At 53.3% G+C, this 21,639-nt stretch overlaps 1 protein-coding gene across 2 annotated transcripts in view; it reads left to right on the forward strand.

The window, feature by feature from the left end:
- Window positions 1-21,639, forward strand: part of AP2A1 (adaptor related protein complex 2 alpha 1 subunit) — a 27,750-nt gene continuing 6,111 nt past the window's right edge. For both annotated transcript variants that reach the window (XM_018062809.1, XM_018062810.1), the window contains exons 1-8: window positions 1-297; window positions 13,171-13,239; window positions 13,362-13,504; window positions 14,041-14,234; window positions 17,520-17,649; window positions 17,929-18,030; window positions 19,484-19,592; window positions 21,364-21,514. In XM_018062809.1, the coding sequence (XP_017918298.1) occupies window positions 231-297; window positions 13,171-13,239; window positions 13,362-13,504; window positions 14,041-14,234; window positions 17,520-17,649; window positions 17,929-18,030; window positions 19,484-19,592; window positions 21,364-21,514 (965 nt within the window). In that variant the 5' untranslated portion in view covers window positions 1-230. The remainder of the gene's footprint in view (window positions 298-13,170; window positions 13,240-13,361; window positions 13,505-14,040; window positions 14,235-17,519; window positions 17,650-17,928; window positions 18,031-19,483; window positions 19,593-21,363; window positions 21,515-21,639) is intronic.

Below are 21,639 nucleotides of genomic sequence, written 5' to 3' on the forward strand. Positions count from 1 at the left end.
CGAGAGCGCAGGCTGGCCGAGGCGAGGGGAGGGGCCTGGGGCGGAGCCGCGGCCTGCCCGCCCGCCCGCCCGCCAGCCCGCCCTCCCCGCCCGCCCGCCCGCCCCCCGCCCCGGCCGGCTCGGCTTCTCAGCGCTGCCTGGGGTCCTTTCCTCCCGGTTCCCCCCCGCCTGCCAGCCCCCGCCGTGCCGTGCCCTGCCCGGCCAGGCCTGGAGCCGACGCCACCGCCATCATGCCGGCCGTGTCCAAGGGCGATGGGATGCGGGGGCTCGCCGTGTTCATCTCCGACATCCGGAACTGTGAGAGCGCGGTCGGGGGAGATCGGGCAAGGGGGAGAGCGTGAAATTGAAGGGTTCGGGGGGGCGTTACAGAGGGGCCCAAGGATTAGAAATCTATTGCGGCCCTAGAGTGAGAGGCGAGAGAGGCCACCGGAGGGGGGAACTTAAGGGTGGGTTCGGGGGAATGGAGGGGGTTAGGGTGTCATAGTGTGCTTCTCGAGGTGACGACGCGGAGTGGTTAGAGGCATCGCGGAGGGTCTTAATAGAGGAGACTAGTAAAGTCCCGGGAACAGGGCATAGAGGTGTCCCCTGGGAGTGGAAGGAAGGCTGGGCGATCATATTAGCGGTAGGGTTAGAGAGATCCCTGTTGTAGATGAAAAGGAAGAAGGTGCATGGGTGGGAGGGTGGGTGGGGGTTCCCTGTGGAGAGGTAGAATAGGAGGAGGCCAGAGAGAACTGGGAAGACGCGAAACACAGGAAACCTAAAAGGAATCGGGCTTGAGGGCCTGGGCGAGGGGGTGTCATAGAGGCCAAGGGGCTAGACAGGTCATGGAGGCGCTCAGCTGGTTCATAGAGAGGACTTGAGAATGATAGAAAGTCCCAGGGATTTGGGGAGGAGAGATGGGAACAAGGGAGACTCTCTGGGACCTTGGTGAGGCACAGAGGGGCTCCTGGATGGAGGATTGCTTAGGAGATGTGGCGGGCAGTGAAGAAGGGGCTAGAGGGGTTACTGAGGGGAGCACGGAGAAGCGCTGCAGATGGAGAGTCTTGGGAGAACCTGAAACAGGGAGCTGGGGGGCCTGGAAAGGAGAGGTCATTATCATGTGGGGACTTGGGGGAAGTGCCAGAAGGGAGAGAGCTCAGATCTCAAAGAAGGGGCCTGGGGGGCCTTAGACATCCATGGGGAAGAGATCTGGAAAGCTGGTGGGCATGGGGGGAAGCCTGGTTCCAGAGGGGTCATGGGTCGGGGAGCAGGACAGCCCTGAATCTGGAGCCCTCTCCCCTCTGACCACATCAACATGGGGACAGCCCTCACCAGCAGGAAGAATGGTCGTGACTATGGGAGGCCTGGCGCCAAGTCAGCTCCCAGCTCTTGGGAGCGGGTGTTGGTGTTTGGAGCTGCCAAGAGCTTCAAAAGCTGTATCCGCACAGGCTCCGGGGTCAGCCAGGCTTCGGTTTGAGTTTGGCTGCTCCCATCCCCTTGCCTTGTGACCTTGAATGAGGGACTTCACCTCTCGGTTTCCTCATCTGTCAGGAGGGACTGCTGATGGCATCTTCCTGATGGGGTTGTGATGATAACCGAATGTGAGTGAGGCGTTTCACACATTCCAGGCACAAGGTGTCTTGGCTCCTGTTTTTGTTACTTGGCCGAATCTGAGGAGCGGCCTCTGCAAGTGCCCAGTGATGATTTTAGAATTTAGCAGGTATGGGATGATCTGGCACATAGTAGGTGCTCAGCGAGCAAGAAGGGTGGAAACTTGGGTACCAAGTGGCAGAGGGAGGTTATGTTTGTTAGGAAAGGGGTGGAGCATTGAGGGGTTGTGGGTTGTGGCGGAGGGCAGGTGTTAGAAGAAGGTGTTCACTGCCTCTGACACCTGCCTTGTGACCCTTGGCAAGTCATTCAACCTCTTGAAGGCTCCATTTTCTTGTCAGCTGACTCCATTGACCAGAACATCTTGCCTCTGAAGGTTCATTCATTCGTTCTCACTTGACAAATGCGTTTTGATCAATCCAGTGTGCCAGACATTTCTAGGGACGAGGGCTACCACAGTGAACAGAAATCCCTGCCCCTTGGAGCACTCGTGCCAGGAGGGAGATTAAATTATAAACACAGAACTACAGATGATGACTAGTGCTGTGAAGAAAAATAAGGACGGGAAGAGGGGGAAGGGAACAGGATTGAGAAGGGGCAAGTGGTACAGATTTTGGAGGCAAGAGGGGTCCAGGCAGCGGAATGGTGTGTTCAAAGGTCCTGAGGTTGTAGCACACTTGGTGAGGATTCAGATAAGAGCGAGGGGGCTTGTGGGCTTGTGTGGTTGGAGCCAAGCAAGGGAGGGTGGGAGAAGTGGGAGATTTGGGCAGAGAAGAGACAGGGAGCAGGTAGGGCTTTGTGGGCCATGGGGAGCACCTTGGCCTTTCTCTGAAGCGAGAGTGGCAGGAAGGTTTTGAGCATGGGAGGGACGGGACCTGATTGATGTTTTAAAATAGTTCCTCTGGCTGCTGGATAGAGAGTAGACCCAAGGAGGTAGGAATGGAAGCAGGGAAAGAATTAGGGGGCTGTTGCAGGCATCCCCGCGCGAGATGGTGATTTACTCGACTGGGGTGGGAAGGAATCCCTGAGAAGTGTTTGGGTTAGAGATAGATCTTGGAGGATCTCCAAAGGGATTGGATGGTGGGGGTGGGGAAGGAAAGAGAAAACAAGTGGGTGTCACCGCTGGACCCCAGAGGGAAGCCAGAGGATGGAGGAGATACTCTGACTTGGGGGCAGTGGAGGTCGTTTAGCTGAAAGAATCAGGACTGGAGGATCAGGGCGCCCCTTGTCCTTGGTTTTCTCATCGAGTGTATGTTTCATGGCTGGTATGTTTCAAACCTTATTGTGGGTGCTGGGAACACAGTGGTAGATAGGACAGACTTGTCTGTACCCCCATGAACCTCCCGGCCCCAGAGGGAGACAGGAACTGCATAAAAATGGCAGCTGTCCGTCTCTCAAACACTTGTATATGGATGTTCGTACAGCATCATTGATGATCCATAGCCAGAGAGCACAAACAAACCCAGATGCCCACCAGCAGATGGATGGAAAAACACAGTGTGGACGCCCACACGATGGAATGTTATTCAGCCATCAAAAAGAATGAAAGACTGTGGAGGTCACAGCATGAGTGAACCTCGAAAACATCATTTTGAGGGAAAGAAGCCAGACATAAGAGGCTACATATTGTAGGATTCCATGATACGAAACGTGCAGAAGCAGCAAATCCAGAGAATCAGAAAGTGGTTGAGTGACTGCCTAGGGCAAGGGGGTGGTGGAATGTGGAGTGACTTCTAATGAGAACAGGGTTTCTTTAGGGGGTAATGAGAATGTTCTGGAGTTAGATGGTGGTGGTAGATGGACAGCGCTTTGGATCTACTAAAGAAACCCTGATTGGCACTGCCGAGTGGTGAGCTGTGTGCTATGTGAATCGTAGCTCCATTTTTCTTTGACTGAAGTACAGTTGATATACAATATTGTGTTAGTTTCAGGTATACAGCAAAGTGATTCGGTTATACATATATGTATTTTGTTCACATATTCTCTTCCACTGTGGTTGAATATAGTTCCCTGTACTATACAGCAAATCCTCTTATTTCACGTATGCCACTGTTTGATGATACATTAAATTTATTTTCTTTATGTAGCATAAAGTCAGATCTAAATATATTGCAAAGCATTCAGGGAGGTATATCTTGTTGCCCCCTCAGAAAGTCATGTGAAATTTACTTTCAGAATTGATGTCGACTTGTTTAAAAGCCCTATCTTGGCTCCGTTCCTATTCTCATCAAAAATTTTGTCTTTATTATTTGTTTGGCTGCACTGGGTCTTGGTTGCAGCATGGGGAATCTAGTTCCCCAAACAGGGATTGAACCCAGGCCCTTTGCGTTGGGAGCTGGGAGTTTTAGCCACTAGACCACCACGGAAGTCCCCCAATTTTTTTTTTTAAGTGGGAAAAAAAAAGATTGTAGCTGTCCTAAGTCCAGTGAGGGAGAGGGCCACGGTGTTGGGAGAACAGGAGCTGTCTTACTGCATTCGCCAGACAATGTGGAGGAGTTAGCCAGGCCAGAGGAAGGGGAGGCAAGCTCTGAAGGCAGAGGGACAGCACGTGCAAAGGTCCTGAGGCCCCGTCGAGACTCTCTGAGGTCTGTGTTACAGCTGGTGCAGAGAGGGATGCGATCTGACCTCGGGGAGGTGGGCAGAGGCCAGGATGGTGTTTGTCCTGAGAGCACTAGAGAGGGTTTTAAACCTGAGTGAGGGGAAGAGGAGGGTTGGGGGGCAGGTGGAGGACAGGAGGAGAGTGGAGGCCTCCTAGTGGAGGATTGGCACAGTGGAGCTGGGGGGAGGATCTAGAAGGGGATGAAGGCAGGCTTTGAGGAGAAGAGCCAGGAAGGGCAAATTCTGCAGATAAGAAAGGGAGGGGTGAGGCCTGGCCTGGCCTGAAGGCGTGGTCCTGTCTTGTCTGGAGGGGGAGTCTGGCCTCCAGACACTTATCTGCCAGGAGCTCCCTAAGGCAGGGGCGGGGCTCCCTCCTCTAGGGCCCCAGCCCTCCCCAAGCCTGAGGAGAGTGCAGGTGATGGACAGGAAGTGGGTGCTGGGAGGTGGGTGCTGGGCTGTCGAAGTGCCCCAAGCTCTCCAGGGGGCACATTTCACAACAAACTGTGACCCATCCTGTTTGTGGCAGTCTTCCCTAAACCCTGGAGCACAGGCCCGGTCTGATTTCTCCCTGGGCCCCCAGTTCCACCTTCTTCAGGGCCTGGCCCGTGGGAGCCCTTTTGAGGTATTTGCTGATTGAATGAATGAATGAACGAATCTATCTTTGTGAGCACTGACTGAGTGCCAGACACTCTCCTAAGTGATGAGACCACAGTGGTGAGCAAAAGCCCCTTCCCTGTGGTGCTCCCATTCTAGCGGGGAGCTGGACCAACACACAAGTAAATATAGTGTTCAGCTGTTCAGAGTGCTGGGAAAAAATAAAGCAAGGAAGGGGTGTAGGGAGAAGGTCAGGGATTGCGCTCTGGTATTGGCTGGTCAGAATCTCTCTCTGAGAAGGTGACATTGGAGCAGAATTTGGTGGGTGAATTGGCCCATAGAAATCTGGAAAAGACATTCTTGGGTGCACAGACAGCCTGTGCAAAGGCCCTGAGGCAGGACTGTGCTTGAGGAATAGGAATGTGGGGAGAGGGTGGGAGCTGTGGTCAGAGAGGGAGCTAGTGGATCCAGTAAGGACTTTGCTTTTACACTGGGCCAGATGGGAGCCAGGGAGAGATTCAGAGCAGTGAAGGAATAGGATTTGACTCAGCAGAAGGAATGAGTCCCACTTTGGTGGTGCTCCAGCATCAGTGTGTTAAAGGAACTGGCTTGATGCCGGCAACAGACAGATCCAGGCCTGAGCCCCCTTTCTCCCTCTCACTGTGTTTCTTGTGACCTCGGTCCACAATCACATTGAGCACCTCACCTGTGTCAGGACAAGGGGCTTCCCAGGTGGTGGTAGTGGTAAAGAACCTGCCTGCCAATGCAGGAGATGCAAGAGACGCGGGTTTGATCCCTGAGTCAGGAAGATCCCCTGGAGGAGAGCATGGGAACCCACTCCAGTATTCTTACCTGGAGAATCCCATGGATAGCGGAGCCTGGCGGGCTACAGTCCATGGGGTTGCAAAGAGTCGGACACGACTGAAGCAGCTGAGCGCTGTGTCAGGACAGCCCTGGGCCCTGGCCCTGATCTTGGGCCCCCACCCCTGCCCTTGGGGAACCAGTGTTCCCAGGCAGAGGCCCAGGGTTTACAGAGCATCACATGCCCCCTTCATATATTGGGAAGCAGTTCAGGAGGTCTTTGCAGCTGAGTTCAAGGCAGGGAATGATGGGGTGTGACTTGGTTGCTGAAGGAGAAAACTCTCTTGGGGACGTTGAGGACTTTGATAACATCCAACCTGGGGCTTTCATGTGGCAATCCACATAGGTACAGTTTTTTAAAGTTGTTGTTATTCAGTCCATGGGGTCGCAAAGAGTCGGACACAACTGAGCGACTGAACTGACTGACTGAACTGAGTCAGTGATGCTATCTAACCATCTCATCCTCTGCCCCTTCCTTCTTTTGTCATCAATCTTTCCTAGCATCAGTCTTTTCCAATGAGTTGGAAATTAACTATACCTCAGTTTTTTAATTGAGTTTTTGTATATATATATACACACACACACATATATCCTTTTTCAGGTTCTTTTCCATTTTAGGATATTATAAGATATTGAGTATAGTTCTTGTGGTATACAATAGGTTCTTATTTATCTCTTCTATAGTAGTGCATATATGTTAATCCCAACCTCCTAATTTATCCCTCCCAATTTCCCAGCTATCCCCTTTGGTAACCTTAAATTTGTTTTTTATGTCTGTGAGTCTGTTTCTGTTCCATAAAGAAGTTCATTTGTATCATTTTTTTAGATTCCACAGATAAGTAATATCATATGATACTTGTCTCTCTAATATGTTTGTTACTTCACTTAGTATGACAGTCTCGAGGTCCCTCCACATATAGACATTTTAATTTTCCAGGAGTCACATTACAAAAGTAAAACTGGGAAAATTAACTTTAACATGCTTTATTTCCTTTACCCCGGGATGGCCCAAATATTATCTGCATATGTAATCGATATTTTTTCAATGATTAATGAGACAGTTTATGTTCCTTTCTCCACTCGGAAGCTCCATTTTCATTGGAAATAACTTGCTCTGTCTGAATAGTTTATAAAACTTGTGGTTAAAAAGAAGCTTCACAAAAGGGTCCAAGTCGTTCCAAACATACTTTCCCGGTAACTGAGTGGAGGATCATTTTTTAATTTTTAACTTATTACAAGTAAATTAGGAATCCAGTCCCTCAGAGGCACCAGCCATATTTGGAGTGCCTAGTGGCCGCATGTGGCCAGTGGCTCCCCTAGTGGGCAGAGCGGGGACAGCATGCTGTGAACTTCGCAGGGATCCAGTCAACAGTCTCATCTCGCAGAAGCCTCTTTGAGGACTCCGGGCTGTCAGGACTTGAGTGGGAGACAGTAGGGCACATCCTAGTAGAGAGAAACATTTGCTCCTTTGTACTGTAAACAGCAATTGTCTGGAAAGCACCGAAGGGCCTGGCAATGAGGCACCGGATAGTGCCTGGGTTACCTGACTGCTGTAAAAGCGTGACAGTCCCCTCATGGCAGTCAGGGTTGGTGAGGATCCCTTTGATGGCAGCGGCAGCTACACCCCGATGCCCCAGGTTACATGTTCAGGGAAGCTGCAGCTCCCCCAGCCAGGAGTCCCCTGGTATATCTGGAGCGTCCAGCAGTCCCCTGCCCTGGCCTGTAGCCAGATGGTGGCCTGTTCCCTCCTGCAGGGCCCTCACAGCAACCGCTGCAGGCAGAAGAGGTCAGCACCCGCAGGGAACCCTGCAGGCTACCCCCACCTGCTATGCTAGCCCCCGGGCTTTCACACAAGCTGACCTTTGTACCCCAAGCACACCTCCCCTTATTGCTGCTTTGTGCATTTCAGCCTTGTCCTTGAAGCCTCAGATCCCAGGAGCTGGGTACCAGGAAGCTTTCTTCCTCCCATCTGATTCTAGCCTCCCAGCCCTCACCGTGTTTGCCTCTGTCAAAGTTTTCCACGTTATCCCTATCAGCCTCCCCTCCAATCAGGGAGCATCCTCAGGGCAGAGCAGGGTCTGAGCCTGACCCAGGGAATGTTTGAAGATAAAGAAATCTCTTTAAAATACACCCTGAAATGCTTACATGCCTCCTGTGACAGGGAGCTCACCTCCTGTCGCAGGCTGGCCCTGAGTGATGAAAAATTTCTTCCGGCAGCCCAGTTCTGTCACAGCTGCCTATCGCCCCTTTCTCCCATGCGCTACCCTCAGCAGCACCCAGGCGCTGTCTCTGGGCACCCGGGCACTAGACATTTGCAGAGGTTATGTGCTCTGCCAGAATGCCCTTCCTCAGGGCCACAGAGCATTCTCTTTTGGAGACCTGATGCTTTGTTCTTTCTGTGAATTCTTTTTTTATAGGGAAGTATATTGGTGATCCAGAAGATAATATCAAATAGATGTGGACAATTTAAAGATTTTTTAAAGCTTATTTTTAATTATTACACATGGCAGCCACTAATATTTTTTATTAAAGGAGTGAAATGTCCAACTATAGCATAATAAATGAATAATTCACTCAGCTGACTATCATAAATTCTTTTTTTTTTTTAATTTTATGTATTTATTTTGCTGTGTTGGGTCTTAGTTGTGGCGTGCAGGCTTTGGGGTGGGCTTAGTTGCTCTGCCGCATGTCACCTCTTAGTTCCCCGACCAGGGATTGAACCCATGTCCTCAGCATTGGAAGGTGGATTCTTAACCACTGGACCGTGGGTAAGTCCCTTAATGTTTGTTTATTTATTTGGCTGTGCTGCATCTTACTTGCAGCTCATGGGATCTTTAGTTGCGGCCAGCAGGATCTAGTTCCCTGACCAGGTATCTAACCTGGTCACTCTGTGTTGGGAGCATGGAGTCTAAGCCACTGGACCACCAGGGAAGTCCCAAGGAATTCCTGAATATTCTTGAAATTTTCCGTGTCTGTTTGACATTCTCTTCTATGTCGTTGATATACTTAACTATAAAAACATGTTAATATATATTCCTATACAAATATATATTCACTTATAGATATATATATATATAGTGTATCTATAAAAAAGCTCACAGATCATAAGTGATGAAGTTTGATGAAGCCATCATCAAAATCTGATGAATTTTCCCCAGCCGAACACAGCTGCATAACTGGCCCCCAGATGCGGGAGCAAACATCCCCAGCTCCCTAGCACCTCCTGCTCACTGCTCAGTCATCCAACACTCTCGGTTAGTTCTGTCTGCTTCTTGGAGCTTTTAATAGAGGTGTAAGCAAAGGCCGGAGAGGGCTCTAGTGTTAGAAATGTAATTACCATTCAGGTTTCCATCTACCTGTGGTAAAAGTTAGGCAGCCACTGTGTGGTATGTGGTCCATTTATAAAAACTTTGTTTTTTTTTCTTTTCTGGTGCCTACAGAATAGCTTTAAGGCAGCTTACTAGAGTGAGTGTTGCACAGCCTGGGAGAATGAACGGAGCATGCGCACCACGTGCGTGGGTGCTGGTCCCCGCCCCTGCCGCATCAGGAGGCGCTGTCCTGACACCCTGGCCACCCTCCCGTGGGCACTCAGCAGCGTGGCTTAGTTCTCCCTGGTGAACTGCGCCTGAACTCGCCTCATCTTTCACAGCCCTCCTCAAATGTCCCCTCCTTCCAGCAGCCACCAGCAAGGCCGCACGGGTGCCCCCGTGACCTCCATCTACGCATAGCTTGCTCAGGTGTGGGCAGGGGGTATGCAGCCTGTGCCCCACCGGGCCCGGAGGCCCTGGGGGAGGCTGAGAAGTGCCGGATCTCTGTAGTCCTGGGTGCCCGGCGTTGCCCTCCTCAGCCTGCCCTACAGGGCTCAGGAACCGTGTAATTAATAAATGAAGCGTCAGATGGGCTCTGGGGCCACACGGGGCGGTTCAGCCTCATCACAGCCCTTCACCTAGGTCCCGGAGACCCTCCTCCCTCCCTGAGGACTGGGAGCGGGTCACTGTACCTCTTCAGGCACGTGGAATTTTTTCACATCTTGTCTTTCCTGAGCGCAGCCACTCAGTAAGCCTGTGAAACATGGAGTCATTAGTAGAAAAGTGGCCCAGCCCTCAGGTGGTTCCCTGTGGTCTGGGAACGGGGCAGACCCAGACACCACAGCAGCGCTGACCCGGGCAGTGCGGGGAGCCCCGGGAAAGCCTGAGAGCAGTCCTACTCAGAGTGTGAGCCGCATGTGTGGTTTTTAACTTCCTTGGGAGCCACATTTTTGTTAAAAAGCAGAAAGGAATGGGCCAAATTAATTTTAATGTATTTATGTAACTTGATACACTCTTGTTCAGTCACTCAGTCGTGTCCGACTCTTTGCAACCTCATGGGCTGCAGCATGCCCGGCTTCTTTGTCCTCCGCCGTCTCCTGGAATTTGCTGAAATTCATGTCGAGTGTGTGATGCCATCCAACCATCTCATCCTCTGTCACCCCCTTATCCTCCTGCCCTCAGTCTTTCCCACCAACAGAGTCTTTTCCAGTGAGTCAGCTCGTCACATCAAGTGCCCAGAGTATTGGAACTTCAGTTTCAGCATCAGTCCCTCCAATGAATATTCAGGATTGATTTCCTTCAGGATTGACTGGTTTGATCTCCTTGCTGTCCACAGGACTCTCAAGAGTCTTCTCCAGCACCACAATTTGAAGGCATCAGTTCAACGTTATCAGTATTTACATATATATATTTTTTCATTTAAAACCACCCTAATGGCAGAAAGTGAAGCGGAACTAAAGACCCTCTTAATGAAGGTGAAAGAGGAGAGTGAAAAAGCTGGCTTAAAAGTAAACATCCAAAAAACTAAGATCATGGCATCCGGTCACATTACTTCATGGCAAATAGATGGGGAAGAAATGGAAACAGTGGCAGATTTTTTTCTTGGGCTCCAAAATCACTGCAGACAGTGACCATAGCCATGAAATTAAGACACTTGCTCCTTGAAAGAAAAGCTATGGCAAAACTAAATATCTGTATTAAAAAGCAGAGACATCACATAGCTGACAAAAGCTGGTCTAGTCGAAGCTGTGGTTTTTCCAGTAGTCATGTATGGATGTGAGAGTTGGACCATAAAGAAGGTTGAGCTCTGAAGAATTGATGATTTCGAACTGTGGTTTTGGAGAAGACTCTTGAGAAGAGTCCCTTGGACTGCGAGGAGATCAAACCAGTCAATCCTAAAGGAAAGTTTGGCCACCTGATGCGAAGAGCCAACTCATTAGAAACGATGCTGATGTTGAGAAAGATTGAGGGCAGGAGAAGGAGGTGATAGAGGATGAGATGGTTGGATGGCATCACTGACTCAATGGACATGAGTGTGAGCAAATTCCCCGAGATAGTTGAAGGACAGGGAAGCCTGATGTGCTGCAGTCCATGGTGTTGTAAAGAGTTGGATACAACTTAACAACTGAACAACAACAACTAATTAATATTTTAAACTTCGTGATAAGATAGTTTACATTCCTTTTCTTCCCTGACACTGAGTCTTCTAAATGTGTCTTTGCCACTCGTTTCAGTTGAGAACAGCCACCTTTCAGGTGCTCGAGAGCTGCCTGGCTGACAGCTGCCATGTTGCACAAGGCAACATCTGCTGTAGCATCTGCTTGGAACTGATCAGGAGGTGCTAATCAAAGGGGGCTTCCTGAAGGAGTTGATAGCTGAAGTGGGGCTTATGGGAGCATCCCTGGAAGTTGGGAGTAGTTGGTGAGGCAGGATTTCTTTTTTTTTTTTTTTTTTTAGTATATGTGCTGCCGAAGCGAGCACAGTGAGGCAGGATTTCTAAAGAGAAGGAGAGGACATACTCTTACTTGCTCCTTCATTCATTCATTCGAACCTCCTTGTTGCCTTGGCACAAGCCATGGGTCAGAGCAGTCTCCACCCTTCAGATGACTAGCCGTTTATTTTTATTGTTTATAATATTTATTTTTATTTATTTGACTGTACCAGGTCTTAGTTGCAGCATGTGGGATCTAGTTCCCTGACCAGGGACCAAACCCAGGCCCCCTGCATTGGGAGCTTGGAGCCTTGGCCACTAGACCACCAGGGAAGTCCTGACCAGACATCTATTAAGCACCTGCTATATGCTGGGCACTGTTCTAGAAACTCCCTCATGATGGCTTGTAATGAAGAGGGAACCGAGGTTTGACAGTAGAGATAAATGGTTATGCAATGTGACATGTGCCAGGGAGGACATTTTATAAAATGAGGAAACTGAAGAATAAAGCATTGCCTTTAAAGAACTGGCCAGAAAAAAAAATAAATAAAGAACTGGCCAGGAAAGGCCACGTGGAGGAGATGACAAGAGCTGAGACCCAAATGACGAGATGAGAACTGGACAGATGGGCATAGCAGGTGCAAAGGCCCTGGAGGTGGGAGGGTGTTGTAATGGCCCTGGAACTGGCGGAGGCCCGCCAGGCTGGACACACAGCGAGATGTGAGGGGTGACCAGGGCAGGGCCAGAGGGCTTGCTGGCCCTGGGGTGGAGTCCCCACCCTGGGAGGCTGCTGCAGTGATCCAGGTGGGCGGGCATGGGGTCTGGACAAGATGGTCATGGTGGAGGTTGTCTGGGCTCATGTTCTGAAGGTCGAACAGAGAGGACATGGCGATGACTTGAGTGAGGGGTGAGGACACCCAGGTTTCTCTGCTCGGAGGAGCTGAGTAGTGCTGAAGCCTGCCAAGGGTGCGATGGTGAAGTCTGGCTTGAGTGGGACTGGGAGGCTGGAGGAGGGACACAGCTGGCGGTGAGGGTGGCCGAGACCGGGTCACTGTCCAGTCGGATCCTGGTCTGATGGGGTCTCCTGGGCATCAAGGAGCACAGAGGCTCGTGCGGCCCGGGGAGGCCCTCTCGAGTCTGCCTCTGGGTGGGTCTCATCAGAAGAATAGGGATGTTGCAGACAGACGTGTAGCGGGGAAGGAGGAAGTGGGTCTGTGGGCCAGGCTTCGGGGGTGGCATGGGGTATGGAGAGAACTGGCAGATTGGGAGGAGGGACCAGTTGGTGGCAAAGGAGGGCAGCGGGGAGCTCAGGACACAAGGCCTGGTGAGTGAGTAAAATTAGGAAGCTGAGGGCAGAGGAGGTTTTCAGGAGATGCTGAGGTCAGTGGGGATGTGGGGTTGAGGGCCCCAGGGGTCGGCTTGAGGGCAGCCGATCTCTTCACTCATTTCATCACACATTCTCTGCCAGGGGCTTATTTCAGCTGGGGGCTGGTGCAGAGCCATGGATGCGACGGGAACAGGAGGAGGAAGAAGGGAGGGGGTCAGGGATCGCTTCAGAGTGTGTGCCAGGCTTTTCATCTGGGTGGTAGGGACCCCTGAGCGAAGGTTCTTACCTCCCTGAAGGTCCTATACAGAGATGGAGACCCAGGCCTGACTTCAGCCCCCAGAACCAGGACCCCAGCATAGAGAGAATCCGCCCTTCTGCCTGGGAGGGTCCTGGCCCCGGAAAGTGAGGGCAGGCAGCTCAGCTCTCTGGGACCCTGCTCACCTGCCCTGCCTTCTCTTCCCCAGGTAAGAGCAAGGAGGCGGAGATTAAGAGAATCAACAAGGAACTGGCCAACATCCGCTCCAAGTTCAAGGGTAGGCTGGGGGCCTGTCTCCTGGGTCTGCAGAAGGAGCGGGCTGGGAGCTGGAATACCCGAGACTTGTAAGTATAATCCTTTCTCACTTTTGCCACCCCGTCCTCCTTCCTCTGACCCCAGGGGACAAAGCCTTGGACGGCTACAGCAAGAAAAAGTATGTGTGTAAACTGCTCTTCATCTTCCTGCTTGGCCACGACATCGACTTTGGGCACATGGAGGCCGTGAACCTGCTGAGCTCCAACAAGTACACGGAGAAGCAGATTGTGAGTCTGGGGAGGAGCTGGGGCTGGACCCCTGGGTCTGAGGGAGGGGCCAGGGGGCCTGGAACTCTGGGTCTGAGTCGGGAGGGGCTGGGGGTCTGGACCCCTGGGTCTGGGGGAGGAGGGGCTGGGAGCCGGACCCCTGGGTCTGAGGGGGGAGGGGCTGGGGGGGGGGGGGGGGGGGGGGGGCCGGACCTGGGTCTGAGGGGGAGGGGCTGGGGGCCGGACCCCTGGGTCTGAGGGGGGAGGGGCTGGGGACTTGGACCCCTGGGTCTGGGGGAGGAGGGGCTGGAATCTGGACCCCTGGGTCTGAGGGGGGAGGAGCTGGGGGCCGGACCCCTGGGTCTGAGGGGGGAGGGGCTGGGGACTTGGATCCCCTGGGTCTGGGGGAGGAGGGGCTGGAGTCTGGACCCCTGGGTCTGGGGGAGGAGGGGCTGGGGGCCAGACCCCTAGGTCTGAGTCGGGAGGAGCCAGAAATGTAGACTGCAGGGCTGGGGGTCAGTTAGCCACGAGCCCCCCACCTCCTTCCCGCCGCCCAGGGTTACCTGTTCATCTCGGTGCTGGTGAACTCCAACTCCGAGCTGATCCGGCTCATCAACAACGCCATCAAGAACGACCTGGCCAGCCGCAACCCCACCTTCATGTGCCTGGCCCTGCACTGCATCGCCAACGTGGGCAGCCGCGAGATGGGCGAGGCCTTCGCCGCGGACATCCCTCGCATCTTGGTGGCCGGGTGAGGCACTGGGGACCCCGCTGGTGGGGCGGGCTAGACGAGCCCCAGCCTAGCTTGAGGGTCCGAGAGGCTGTGTCACCTGCCCAGGTCTCCCAGCTGGGACGTGGGGGTTGTGCTGGGCTTGGTGACAGCCCCATGCCTGTCTTCTGTCATCTCGCCAGTCCAACTCGGCCTTGTAAGGAAAGCCAGTGGGGTGTCTGTCTAACTGACCTTTCTTTTTATCATATTTATAAATTACTGTTTATGTACCATAAGAAAAAATAAGGTCAAAAGTACAGTTAAAAAAAGTAGAAATTTGTTACTATTTATTAATAACTTACTATTCTTGGTAAGAACTAGAAAAATGTATTGTCCCAAATAAGAAGCAGTTGAAAGGCTTGGAGAGTTTCTTAGGCATTTTCCTTTGACTCTCATACAACCTTGGTTACCATGTGGTATAAGATAAACCAATACAAAGGGAGTGAAATAACCTTTTTATAAAAATAATAGGAAGCACAGGTCTAGTAATGAGAAACGCTCGAAATAAATATAATGATAGTGTTAGTTGCTCAGTCATGTCTGACTCTTTGCGACACTGTGGACTGTAGCCCGCCAGGCTCCTCTGTCCGTGGAATTCTCCAGCAAGGATGCTGGAGTGGGTAGCCATCTTGCAAAATGAATTAAATGACTTTTTGCTCACAGGAATGAAGGGGCTATCACTGAATGTGATAAAACTTGCAAAATTTCTGATTGACCTTTAACATCTGGTAAAGAAGAGGCAGTGACTTTAAAGTATGTCGGTGACAGCCTTCCAGAACTTTTGCCCCTTTTCCATTCATTCATTCAACAATCATCTGTTGGGCATCTATGTCTATGTGTGAGGCGCCGTGCTCGTTGCTGGGCACGTAGCCATGACCAGAGGCAGACACGCTCATCATCCTCCTGGTGTTCACGGTCCAGAGGTGGGAGATAAACATTGCTTGAATAATTGCAGGATGAAACGTATTACTTCCTCTCAGAACCCTGCTGTGGGGCACAGGAGCCTAAGGGCATTTAGTGGGAGCATCTGAACTAGGCTGGGGGTCGGAAGGCTTCTCAGAGGAAGTGGCATTAGGTTGAGACCTGGGTGAGGAGGAGGAGTTGGCTGTGGAAAAAGGAAAGGCATGAAGGTCAGTGATCAGCGTGTGATCTTTCTAAAGCAGGAGGGCATTGAGCAATTATTTCCTGAGTACCTGCAAAGTCCCGGGCTCTGTTCTGGGCATTGGGAGGCAGGAGGGAGCTGGGGGAACAGTTGTCCCCACCCTCAGGGAGCTGGCATCTGAGAAGGGCTCCAAAGAGCAAACGCATAGGCAGAGAAGTGAGTTGAGTTCAGACAGTGACAGCTACACTGAAGAAAGCAAAACAGGTGGCAGGACGTGGGGCTGGCTACTTAGATCAGACTCATCGGGGGGGTGTCTTCACGGAGGTGCCATGTAACTGGAGGCTGGAATGAGGAGGAGAAGACAATTAGAAGTATTGGAGAAAGTGTTCCAAGCAAAAGGAGCAGTAAGTGCAAAGGCCCGGGTAGGCATGAGCTTTGTATTGAGTTGGCCAAAAAGTTCACTTGGGTTTTTCCATAGTGGTGTTTGGATTTTATTCTGATCGAAATGGGAAGCAATTGGTGTGTTTTGAGCAGGTAAAACCATCGCTGTTTTGAAATGGATTTTGCTTAGGGCATTTGCTGAACTGGGTGAACCTGGATATTGGTTTTGGGGCCTTGCAGCCTCTGGGAACAGAAGACAAAACTTGTTCAAGCAGAGGCTCCAGAGGCCACACTTCAAAGTGAGGGTGACCTAGAAATAAATCCCCTCAGGGACTATAGGCAGAGTTACCCTTTCAAGTCTTGGCATGAAACAGGCCACAACACTGGTTTTCAGCCTGATTTTCCCTTTCCTGGATCATCCATAGATCCGTAAGCCAAGCTTTAGTTTAAAGTGATACATACTGCTAGTATACCCTAGTGCCTGACAGACGCAAACAAGTCTTTCTGGAGAAAGCCACCTTCACCATTTCCCTAGATGAAGCTCCAGGTTACATGAGAAGCTCACGGTTGAAAATCACTAAATGCAGGCTGCAAGGCGCCATGAAGGAAAGCCAGCAAAAAGAAAACGGAAAATAACAGTTGAATTGGCATTTTCAGGGAATTCCGTGGTGGTCCAGTGGCTAGAACTCAGCATTGTCACTGCCAAGGGCCTAGGTTCAATCCCTGGTCAGGGAACTAAGATCTCACAAGTCACGTGATACAGCCAAAAAAAGAATTGGGAGTTTTCATAAAGAAAATAAGTGTTTTAGTTTAGCAGCAGAGTAGACAGAACCAAAGCAGGGATTGGAAATAGGCAGAGGAACTGGACACGTTAATCAGAATACAGCCCAGAGAAGCAAAGAGATGGAAAAATTTAAGAGAGGCTAAGAGTCAAGGGAGATACAGTCTAATAACACCGCTTAGAGTTCTAAGAAGAGAAAAGGGAGAGAATTGTAACAGAGGCAGTGTTTGAACAGATGACGGCTAAGAAGATACAAGAATCAATGAAAGAGCTTGATCCTAAGATCAGATAGCCTAGAGACTGTAGGGGGCGCCAAGCCTCCTCGGGGCTCCTCCCACACACAGGCCCACCTGGCTCAGGGCCTCCACAGGCTCTTGGCTCTGCTGGGAGCATCTGTGTAGATTTTTAGTGTTTTCTCGGAGTTTTCTGTTCACCCGGTGCCTTATCAGTGAGGCTTTCGTGCTAAACACCATCCCCAGAGCTCCTGCGCTACCTGGTCCTGGAGCGCTGAACCCAGACGGTATCTGTTGTAGGATGGGGCTGCCCTGGTAAGAACATAAGCTCTCTGAGGACACAGTTCGGAGCAATTTGCCCACCACCCTGCCCAGTATTCTTGCCCGGAAAATCCCACGGACAGAGTCTGGTGGGCTACAGTCCACAGAGTTGCAAAGAGTCAGACGTGACTGAGCTACTGGCACGCGCACACGGCCCACAGTGCCGACAGGAGTGCCCGGCGCCCAGTAGGTGCTCAGATAAGCAGGCGGTGACTGACTGAAGGCGCAGAGCCACACCTGCCCTGCCTGTGACCCCGTGAGGTTACTGAGATGCAACCCATTTTGCAGAGGAAGAGACGGAGGCCTGGTGGGCAGTGGGGGCAGCCTCAGAGGGTTCCTGGGAGTCTCTTGCCGCCTCTCACTGGACACCCTTCCCAGGAGGGGTGAGAGGAGGAGGGGGTGCAGGGCTGGGGTCGCGCTGAGCACCCCCCACCCCACTCTGCCCGCAGGGACAGCATGGACAGCGTGAAGCAGAGCGCAGCCCTGTGCCTGCTGCGGCTCTACAAGGCCTCGCCCGACCTGGTGCCCATGGGCGAGTGGACGGCCCGCGTGGTGCACCTGCTCAACGACCAGCACATGGTGAGGCCCCTGCCCCACCCTGGGCACCCACGGGCGCCTGAGGCCCCCTGCCTCTGTCTGCGACACCACATCCTCCTGGCTGCCCGGGGTCCTGTCCAGTGTCCCCAGCATCCATCACTCACCCCGCCCCTCAGGGAACATCCAGCCCCTGTTTCTGATACTCAGCGTGGCCCCCATGTCCCAGTGCCTGCCCAGCCAGCGTAGAGACGCAGACCGCTGTCCCTCCCCGATGCCCCAGTCCCCCGAGGGCCCTGAGCCGCCTCTGCCCTGCCCCCGCAGGGCGTGGTCACAGCTGCTGTCAGCCTCATCACCTGTCTCTGCAAGAAGAACCCGGATGACTTCAAGACGTGCGTCTCCCTGGCTGTGTCGCGCCTGAGCCGGGTAGGTGTGGTGTCTACGCCGACTGTGGGAAGGTGGCCCTGGTGTGCCTGTCCCCTGGGCACCCTTCTGGTCCCCCCTCGCTCTCCCTGAGAGACCACCCAGCCCGGCAGTTAAGAACGTAGGCTCGGAGTGGAGTTCATCCCTGCTCGGCCACTCCCTGGCTGTGTGGCCCTAGGCAAGTGGCGTCACCTCTCTGGGCCTCGTTGGCCTCATCTGTTTGACGGGATGATTCCAGGAGCCTGCCTCACAGCATAGCTGCTGTGAGTTAATCTGTACAGAGTGTGAGCACAGGGCCCAGTGCGCCGGAAGCTCCCAGCAAGGGAGGTTCTCTCCTGTCCCCCTCCCTCTTGTGCCTTCGTTTCCTCCCGCTTCTTCTCCTGCTTCTCCTTCTCATGCGTCTGTCTTTCTTTCCCTCCTTTCTGCTCCTCACCACCTTCGGCCCTATCCTGGGCTCATGCCCCGAGGCTGCTTCTGTGCCCAGCTCTGTGCGGGCTGACACTGAGACACAGATGAATGAGACCCTGCCTTCAGGGGCTTCCTGTCCTGGTCAGAGGAGGGATGCATTGCAGGACAGGCCGATGCAGGCACAGATTACCATAAAAGGGACAGTGTGTATGGTCGTGGAGATAGCAAGAACATTGTAGGCCCCCAAAGAAGGCACTCCACCCAGCCTAGATGTCCAGGAAGGCTTCCTGGTGGAGGTGATCCTTGCCTGAGTTGAAACTTGGAGTAAACAAAAACATTTCCTGAGCAGGTAAAGAGAGGCCTGGGTTCTCAATCAAAGAGAACAAAACATCAGCTCATTTATTCAACCACATTTTTCATTTCATTCACCACACATTTGAATGCTCCTGTGGACCACGCTTGGTAGGAGAGACACAGACAGTGACAGTGGAGGAGGGGCAGCTGCTGTCATGGAGGGGGCTCAGAGCAGGATGAGGCTTGCCTCCTGGAGAAGGGGTTTTCACGGTTGCATAGGAGTTTGCCGTGAGGACAATAAGGTCACACACTCTTTCACTAATTCCCCCACCCCTTCGCCGAACCCTTCTCTTGTCTGACTGTGTGGTAGGCCCAGGGACCCAGGAAAGGGTCAGATTCAGTTCCTGTTCCTGAGTAGCTTCCGGTGTTGGAGGAGAGCCACAAGGGAGCGCACTCCAGGGAGCTGGTGAGGTCCAGCTGCTAGTGGAGGTGGCCTAGGGTGTTGTGAGGTGCCGGGCTGGCATCAGGCGTTCACAGAAGGGGATTGATTGGCCAAGATTCCCTGCCCACTCAACACCAGCTTTACTTGGAAAAATCGACCAGTCCTAGCTTGGGCTTAGATCCACCCGGTCAGACTCTGTGTCCCCAAGGCTTTCTCACCACCCTCCCTGAGCCTCCAGTTTCTGCTTCATAAAGGTTCACGCTGTGACAGCCGCCCCTCCCCATGCCCCTGCCCATCCCTCTCTGCCCCCAGATCGTCTCCTCGGCCTCCACTGACCTCCAGGACTACACCTACTACTTCGTGCCAGCGCCCTGGCTCTCCGTGAAGCTCCTGCGGCTGCTGCAGTGCTACCCGCCACCAGGTACCAACAAGCTCACACGGGCTGGGGCCTGGGGGCCTCTGACCCCAAGGCTGGCCAGGGGGCGGGGCGCGAGGGGTCTGTGTCCAGATTTCCCGGAGGCGGGCCTGGTGTCTGCAGCCCCTGATCCGAGGCTGCAGTGGGGGCAGTGCCGAGCCCACGGCCCGCTTAGGCTCTGGGACGAGTATGTTGTCGAGGCAGGGAGGGGCCGGGGTGGGGGGCACCTGCAGCAGGGAGCCCTCCCCCCAGCCCAGGGAACGGACAGATGGCCGTTGATTCCCCTGCCGTGGGCCAGGGGCCCTGTAAAGCCAGACTCACGCCCCGGCCCTGGAACGTTGGGGCTCTTGTCACCTCTCTCTTACAGATGAGGAAACTGAGGCTTGGAGGGGGGCCTTGCCCAGCAGATCAAAGGGTAACCCCAGGCTGTGTGGTGGGAGTCAGCATAGCTCTGTTAGGGGTTTTTATGCCCTCAGTGCTCGTGGTCATGAGCGCTGGTGTGGACGAAGGGCCTGCAGTGAGCAGGTGCTGTACCAGGGTGGCCAGCCGCTCCCGCAGAGCTGGCGAGGGGCAGCCGTCTCGGAAATGGGGGCTTGGAGATGAGGCATCTTTCCAGGCCCTGGGCAGTGACAAAGAGCAGAGCCTGACCCCTGAGTCCATGCACATAACCCCTTCCCTCTGCTGCATGGGCCAGGTTTCCCCGGAACGTCCCGATCCTCGGTTGTCTGACCTCAGAGCAGTTTCGAGCACCTGTGCTGAGGCGCTCGGCACATAGTAGGTGCTTGAGAAACGGTGCCCTTCGATTCAGCCAGGGTGCTGGGCACCCGCTGGGGCTGGTGGCTGGTGCATGGCCCTGAATCTTGCAGCCAGCGTGCACACACTGTAGCAGAGTGTGTGAGGAATGTGACACAGAGGCCCTTCTCAGCCTGTGAAAGCCAGGGATGCATTTTGTTGTGAGTCCCTGGGGCAGGCTCTTCCCAAGCTGGGCTGCTTTGCTCACCCCTTAAGAAAAGGTACAGCTAGAGCCTAAGCCCCACCTCATAATCTTGGGATGTGCCCAGGGCGGGCTTAAAAAATACAGTCCAGGACTGCAAATTAACTATGATTATGTCTGTCATTTTTTGCCCCACATCTGGAATAGTTGTGCCTCCCACTGCCTGTTTTTTAAAAAACGGGAGAGTTTTGTGTTGCGGTGTGTGGAACATTCTGGATTCAGCTGATCGCTCCCTAGGTCCTTTAGCTGGTTTTCTGTCTGGTGAATTTTCTGATAGATCTGGGTGCCGCATTTTTTGCTAGAACAGTTGCCAGCTGTTCTGTCCACTTGGAGTCATCTCACAGGCAAGGGAATGGTGGTTCTCAGGGTTTTGTGAGCTCCTGGTTGGCAGCTGTCTCAGGTGCTCAGACCCCTCCTTGGGAAGGGCCGGGTTTGGAGGTGTCTCTGGGGAGGGTTCCTGGGACTGTCTTTGCTCTGTGAGACTCCTAGAGGGCCTGGGTGCTGCAACAAGGGGAAAGAAGGGCTCCCGGGGTGCCGACTCTGGCCCAGCAGAATCAGAACAGAGCAGGACGAGAGCCCAGGTCTGGGGTCCTGTCCTCTGTCAGCTTCCCTGTGTGACCTGGGGACCCCAGAAGGGCTTGGGGGAGTCAAGACCCCAGCCTGAAGCTGCTGGGCCCGCCCTCTTCCTCTGGAGGACAGGGGCCATGGCGTGGCCCCTGCCCCCTGGCAGGGGGCCCGGGCCTACAGGGAGCTCAACCCGGGGCATGCCCTCTGTTTCCTCAGAGGATGCGGCTGTGAAGGGGCGGCTGGTGGAGTGCCTGGAGACTGTGCTCAACAAGGCCCAGGAGCCGCCCAAATCCAAGAAGGTCCAGCACTCCAACGCCAAGAACGCCATCCTCTTCGAGACCATCAGCCTCATTATTCACTACGACAGGTGCCTGCGGGGGTCAGACTCCCGGGTCCTAGGGGACGGGGTCTGGGAACGTGACTTTGAGGTAGGAGGGTGATGTGGTTCTGGAGTGTTGCTGTGACTCACAGGCGCTGGGCCCCTTCTGCGGG

Source organism: Capra hircus, chromosome 18, assembly GCF_001704415.2.
Source record: "Capra hircus breed San Clemente chromosome 18, ASM170441v1, whole genome shotgun sequence".
NCBI lineage: Eukaryota > Metazoa > Chordata > Mammalia > Artiodactyla > Bovidae > Capra > Capra hircus.